Here is a 7,522-nt window from a genome sequence, read left to right on the forward strand (position 1 = left end):
ACCTGCTAGTGCCAAGTGCAAGACAGGTTGACAAGCATGGGACCTTTTTCTTTCGGTTAAAGAGCATGCTCCTCCTGGAGCTGTATTCAGTGAAAGTTGTTCAAGGAGAGCTGTGGTTTGGCACTGTGAGATCTCTAACTCATGGGGGCATCAGGACAGGCAAGGGGCATGCTCCAATATAAGATCTGAAGTATACAAATACGAAGTTGTAAATGCATATGGTTAAGCCTAGCCCTTAAACTGCTTGCTTTTTCATCCTCCATCATTCATTTACTTTCATCTTTCAACCCACGTTTGGTCCTGCTGCATATTCCTAGATGGTACTGTGCCTTTAAGTCATTGTTCAGTGGCGGTCTGTTGCTGGATGTGTCAGGGAATTCATTTTTTATTCTTATTCATACATTCCATTTCCCTGTCAGTTATGTCTTGGTGTGTGTGTGTGTGTGTGTGTGTGTGTGTGTGTACGCACGTGCTACATCTTACAAAACTGTTCTCAAGAACTGGAATTAAGCTATGGTGTCAAACACAATCACTCATTTGAACCTCTTTTCTTTGTAGGTGAGATCACTGGACAATGCCACCTGCTTTGTGGACAGTGTGGGTCTTGGGGTCTGTAATCAGCCTCCCCAAGGAAGGAGCCTCTGATCAGGCTTCTTCTCTGTCTTGTGACCCCACTGGTGTCTGCGATGGCCGCTCCAGATCTTTAAACTCCATCCCCTCAGGGCTCACGGCAGCTGTGAAAAGCCTTGACCTGTCCAGCAATGAGATCACCTATGTCAGCAACAGCGACCTGCGGAGGTGTGTGAACCTCAGGACTCTGAGGCTGGGGGCCAATGAAATTCACACGGTGGAGGAAGATTCTTTTTTTTCGCTGAGGAGTCTTGAATATTTGGACTTATCCTACAATCGTTTATCTTACTTCTCATCCTCCTGGTTCAGATCCCTTTCTGCCTTGAAATTCTTAAACTTACTGGGAAATTTATACAAAACACTCGGGGAAAGATCTCTTTTTTCTCATCTCCCAAATCTGCGAATCCTGAAAGTAGGAAATAGTAACAGCTTCACTGAGATTCAGGAAAAGGATTTCGCTGGGCTAACTCTTCTTGAGAAACTTGAGATTAATGCTCCAAATCTGCAGACATATGCGCCGAAGAGTTTAAAGTCAATCCGGAACATCAGCCATCTGATTCTTCATCTGAAGCAGCCTGTTTTACTGTTGGAGATTTTTGTAGATATTTTAAGTTCCTTAGAACATTTAGAACTGAGAGATACTAATTTGAACACTTTTCATTTTTCAGAAGTATCCATCAGTGAAACGAATACATCGATTAAAAAGTTTACATTTAGAAATGTGCAAATCACTGACGAAAGTTTTACTGAAGTTGTGAAACTGTTTAATTATGCTTCTGGAGGCTTAGAAGTAGAGTTTGATGACTGCACCCATGATGGAGTTGGTGATTTTAGGACATTGACTCTGGAGACAATGAAACGCCTACGTGACGTGGAGACATTAACAATACGGAAGTTGCATGTCCCACAGTTTTTCTTATTTCATGATCTGAGTAATATATATTCACTCACAGGAAAAGTTAAAAGAATCACAATAGAAAACAGTAAGGTTTTTCTGGTTCCTTGTTTACTTTCACAACATTTAAAATCATTAGAATATTTGGATCTCAGTGAAAACTTAATGTCTGAAGAAACCTTGAAAAACTCAGCCTGTGAGCATGCCTGGCCCTTCCTAAAAACCTTAGTTTTAAGGCAGAATCGTTTGAAATCATTAAAAAAAACTGGAGAAATTTTGCTTACTCTGAAAAACCTGACTAACCTTGATATCAGTAAGAATAATTTTCATTCAATGCCTGAAACTTGTCAGTGGCCAGGAAAAATGAAATATTTGAACTTATCCAGCACAAGAATACAAAGTTTAACCCGTTGCATTCCCCAGACACTGGAAATTTTAGATATTAGCAATAACAATCTCGATTCATTTTCTTTGATTTTGCCAAAACTCAAAGAACTTTATATTTCCAGAAATAAGTTGAAGACTCTACCAGATGCCTCCTTTTTACCTGTGTTATTAGTTATGAGAATCAGCAGAAATATAATAACTACTTTCTCTAAGGAGCAACTTGATTCTTTTCAAAAACTGAAGACTTTGGAAGCTGGTGGCAACAGTTTCGTTTGCTCCTGTGACTTCCTGTCTTTCACACAGGGGCAGCAGGCCCTGGCCCAGGTCCTGATCGACTGGCCAGAAGAATACCTGTGTGACTCTCCATCCTCCGTGCGGGGCCAGCGGGTTCGGGACACCCGGCTCTCACCTTCCGAATGCCACAGGGCAGCCGTGGTGTCTGCCGTGTGCTGTGCCCTTTTCCTGTCATTCCTGCTCGTGGGAGTTCTGTGCCACCGTTTCCACGGACTGTGGTACATGAAGATGATGTGGGCCTGGCTCCAGGCCAAGAGGAAGCCCAGGAAGGCTCCCCGCAGGGACATCTGCTATGACGCCTTTGTGTCCTACAGTGAACGGGATTCCTACTGGGTGGAGAACCTCATGGTCCAGGAGCTGGAGCACTTCAGACCTCCCTTTAAGTTGTGTCTTCACAAGCGGGACTTCATTCCTGGCAAGTGGATTATCGACAATATCATTGACTCCATTGAAAAGAGCCACAAAACCATCTTTGTGCTTTCTGAGAACTTTGTGAAGAGTGAGTGGTGCAAGTACGAGCTGGACTTCTCCCATTTTCGTCTCTTTGATGAGAACGACGATGCTGCCATTCTCATTCTGCTGGAGCCCATTGAGAAAAAGGCCATCCCCCAGCGTTTTTGTAAGCTGCGGAAGATCATGAACACCAAGACCTACTTGGAGTGGCCCGCTGATGAGACGCAGCAGGAAGGGTTTTGGGTAAATTTGAGAGCTGCAATAAAGTCCTAGGATCCTTCATTAAGGGTCAGTCTTGGTCTGGTGGTGGTCTTTCTATCACTAGTTATAACTAAGTCCATTCTGACCCAATTATATGTAAACTATATGAATGAGGACTTGCTTACTGAAACAACTAAAACTGTTCAAAAGCTGCTACCAGATTGGAAAAACATGGTTCTGGGCTTTTCTTTATCCTATGAGATAATCATGATCTCACTGCATTATTGATATCTGAATTATCTGTACCAATTGACTTAGTTCATTAGGAAACAGCAGAAATGAGCAGAAGATTTCAAATGACTGTGTCCGTCAGCTTTCTGCCAGGAGACTCACGCATGTCTGTAGAGGTCGTTCTCCATCCCCGCAGCTGTCCCTTCTGTGCCTGACTGCTCTCAAGAGCAGCAAGGCAAAATGTTATTGCTGTTCTTAGAAAAAAAAGTGCTGTGTGTCCTCATTAAGCTTCACGGGATACAAAAAACCCTAGAAGGTATATTTTCATATGAACTGGATCTGTCTTTCTCGCTATTTGATAAGTTTCTCCAGCCATAGTTACTTGAGAGAGGGTATATAACCCAAGATGCAGTAAATTATGTATTTCTATGAAAATGAAACTAATGAAATATATACTCAGTTTTGAAGGATTTGAAAGAATCCCCCTATATCCCTGACTCAGATCTTCAGCCTTTAACTATGTGTGAAGTTCTAATTAGTGTCTGGTTACTCTGCTTTCAGCCCCATCTTCTAGTCGGCTTCCCTTGCATCATGTTGCTTTTTCCTTCTTTAAAAAGTCTTGTTTCTGATTTTTTCTCTTTTTGAAACATTATGAAAGTATGTATGAGCTAAATAGATTTTTAAGCAAGTATAGACCTAGAGGTTCTTCACAATGACTCAGAAATATTTGATACACAATAATTTCAAAGATAGATACTACTTCCATATGTTAATTTTTAGAATCTAGATAATAAGACATTAAGTGAATACATTAAATTTAAAAGTGAGGAGCTATTTATGGACTTCATCCAACTCACTCCTTAAGCTGGGAACCACATGTGAAAGGAAGTGACCTTGCTCAGTCCTCAGCCAGAACTGGGTCTGTGTGGTTAGTTGGGGTCTGGAATCAGAAGGACCTGGGTTAGTATGCATGTATCTTTGGGCAACTCAATCTGATCCCAAATATTTTCCTGTCCTTAAGATAGGGATAATAATAAATACATTGTAGGGTCTGATGTAGATGTCAAGGTGCAGTACTATCAGTAAAGCACTGGCGTGTGCCCCTGGATGAGGACCAACCCTATGAGAATGGGTACCATGGGGTACTCGCACAGGGTGACAGGTGCCTGTGGTAGGTGTTAGCTATTATTATTATTTTCCAAGAAGGAAGTCCTCTTATATATTATGGTTTGTAAATGAATGTTTTTGTGTTATGAGTACTAGCAGGGATCTAGGGTATATTTTCTGTCGTTTGCAGAAAGTTATCCCAAAGAAATAAGTTCATTAAGTGCAGGACAGGCTTTAGTCCTTGGGAAACCCAAACAGTGGGTTCTTCTATCTCACACAAACTCCTGGGAGAGTGTAATGGAGTACCCAGCCTAAGAAAAAAATAGACAAGTTCAGGAGAAGGAGACTTGAGATGCCACAGAAACCAAACACAAAATGGACTTTTTGCTTTAGTCCACTATTTCCTTCCTACATTAAGCACAATGTTAATTGTCATGAGAACCAGACAAATTTAACGTGGACTTGACCTGTAGATTTAATTTCAATAATTTAAACAGCAATAGAAAAGCTTCATAGTTAATTGATAGATTTAAAATAATATTTTAAAAATAATCTATTTTTCTCATTGCAAATGTTAAACTGTAGAAAATTTGGACAAGAAACAAAAGCATATAAAAGAAATTAAGAATCAGCTCTTATCCCTTTACCTTGAGATAACCACTGGTAACCGAGTAGTATATACATATTACTTCACAAAACTGAGACTAGATTTAATTAATTAATTTATTTAAAATTAATTTATTTTTTGGCTGCGTTGGGTCTTCATTGCTGTGCACGGGCTTTCTCTAGTTGTGGCAAGCAGGGGCTACTCTTCACTGTGGTGCGTGGGCTTCTCATTGCAGTGGCTTCTTTTTGTGGAGCACGGGCTCTAGGCTCGCGAGCTTCAGTAGTCGTGTTGCATGAGCTCAGTAGTTGTGGCTCACGGGCTCTAGAGCACAGGCTCAGTAGTTGTGGCGCATGGGCTTAGTTGCTCCGCGGCATGTGGGATCTTCCCGGACCAGGGCTCGAACCTGTGTCCCCGCATTGGCAAGCGGATTCTTAACCACTGCGCCACCAGGGAAGCCCCTGAGATTAGATTTTAAATGCCTAAACTGTGTAAAGGAAATAGCATCTTTATTTTTTTCTGATATTGTTTAGTAATTATCTAACATTTCTGAACTCTGAGGGTCATTCAGAATTCCATGAAGACACATGCTGGTTTACTTACCCAGAGTCCTAAAGGGTCTTCACTCTGCTCTCCATAAAAGGCAGATAGCAAATACATCAGAGGTGCATTTAAGGGCTCTGCTACAAAAGACAAACTAATTTTTAGTTGGTGCTTTATCCAGTTGTGAGGTCTTTTATTTGTCTGTAGCCTGTAAGTTCAAAAATCTTGATTTATCTCTTTAATCCTTGCACGTGCCTGGTACGTAATAAATATTGAATTGTTGAAATGTTTGCTGAGTAGAGAAATAAAGCAGAGTTAAATCTTCTAATAATCTGGATGATGAGCCAGCTGTAATACTGAAGCACTGAGCAGTTTCAAGAAGGAATATTACCAACCAGAAAAATCTTAATGTGAGTTATCGTCATTACAACTGCAATGGAATTTTGTATAGCATTAAGTGCGTTGCTGATATTTTAAAAAAATTTATTGAAGTATAGTTGATTTACAATGTTAAGTTAATTCCTGCTGTACAGCAAAGTGACTCAGTTATGCATATATACATTCTTTTTCATATTCTTTTCCATTATGGTTTATCACAGGATATTGAATATAGTTCCCTGTGCTATACAGTAGGACCTTGTTGTTTATCCATTCTATATATAATAGTTTGCATCTGCTCACCCAAACTTCCAATCCAACCTGACCCCACTCCCCCTCCCCGCTGGTAACCACAAGTCAGTTCTCTATGTCTGCGAGTCTGTTTCTGTTTCATAGATAAGTTCATCTGTGTCATATTTTAGATTCCACATATAAGTGATATCATGTGGTATTTGTCTTTCTGTTTCTGACTGACTTCACTTAGTATGATAACTTCTAGATCCATCCAAGTTGCTGCAATGTGTCGCCAATGTTTCCGACAATACATTTGTTTCTTTTCTACTTCATACAAGTGTAATGTCTTCACGTATTGCAGAATAGATGTCTGGTGTGATGTAGACAGTGTTGGCTGTTTAACAAATGACCAGTAATTTAAAATGAATTAATTTTGGGGAGTTCAACATATTCTTGGGTTAATTTGTTTGACTGGTCTTCCCAATTCTGTTAATTTTTTCTTTCTTGCTGGATTAATTCATTTGGTCAGCAAATATTTATTGAGTGCCTGTTATGTGCCAGGTACTGCTCCAAGTGCTGGAGAGATAGTAGGGAACAAAACAGATAAAATTCCCAGTCTTCATGGAGGTGAAGACAAACAGTAAACAAATGAGTCTATGATATGATTTCAGGAAATGCTGTGAAGAAAATAAAAGCAGAGTATGGCCATGGATTGACTGTGTGTGTGTGTGTGTGTGTGTGTGTGTGTGAACAGAGTGGCACAGAAGAAGAGAGTGCTTCTCTTCCCTTTAGTGCAGCCCTTGGGTGGGCTGAGTGCATGGGGCAGCCCCAGGAAACCCAGCATAGCTCTGGCCCATTGAGTGGACTGCAACACACTGGTGCTAGAGGCTTCAGGAGTGCTCTCTGCACAGAAGGGCTCTGTGGTGCCAAAGCTGCCACGTGGTAACAAGCACAAAGAACACAAAAGACTCTGTTCTAAAACCATAGATTTAACAACTCTGCCTACTTCTTTGAAGATGTTGAACTGATAAGAAGGTACTTGTTGTAACTCAACGTTGTACGTGAGGAGTACTTTGCAAACCTCTGAAACACGCCTCAGATGAGATCACTGTAAGCCAAAGTAGAGGTGGGATGTCCACAGTGGGTTGTACCAAATGTGTCAGATGCGATGATTAGAAAACGATTGTAATCGGAAGGATGCAAAGCACGCTTTATTTGTTTATTCCATTGCTCAGCTTCTCTTTAAATTCTTTACACAAGACAAAGTGCCAGTTGTTATTCAGTTCTCTAAATTCTTGGGGTCATCTCTAAAATTAGAAAAGAAGGGCTTCCCTGGTGGCGCAGTGGTTGAGAGTCCTCCTGCTGATGCAGGGGGCACGGGTTCGTGCCCCGGTCCGGGAAGATCCCACATGCCGCGGAGCGGCTGGGCCCGTGAGCCATGGCCACTGAGCCTGCGCGTCCGGAGCCTGTTGCTCCGCAACGGGAGAGGCCACAGCAGTGAGAGGCCCACGTATCGCAAATAATAATAATAATAATAAAAAATTAGAAAAGAATGTCAATATTAA

At 41.2% G+C, this 7,522-nt stretch overlaps 1 protein-coding gene across 1 annotated transcript; it reads left to right on the forward strand.

Annotated features, from left to right (window-relative positions):
• Positions 1–566: 566 nt before the first annotated feature.
• TLR2 (toll like receptor 2) lies at positions 567–6,563 on the forward strand. Its single transcript, XM_082652668.1, has one exon. The coding sequence runs from the start codon at positions 575–577 to the stop codon at positions 2,930–2,932; it is 2,358 nt and encodes a 785-aa protein (XP_082508794.1). The 5' UTR covers positions 567–574; the 3' UTR covers positions 2,933–6,563.
• The last annotated feature ends 959 nt before the right edge of the window (positions 6,564–7,522 follow it).

Source organism: Grampus griseus (assembly GCF_964374135.1).
Source record: "Grampus griseus genome assembly, chromosome: 4".
In the NCBI taxonomy this organism is placed as follows: Eukaryota; Metazoa; Chordata; class Mammalia; order Artiodactyla; family Delphinidae; genus Grampus; species Grampus griseus.

Excerpts from the sequence above, each read along its gene's own strand:
- TLR2 (XM_082652668.1), top strand. The coding sequence starts at position 575 with ATGCCACCTGCTTTGTGGACAGTGTGGGTCTTGGGGTCTGTAATCAGC.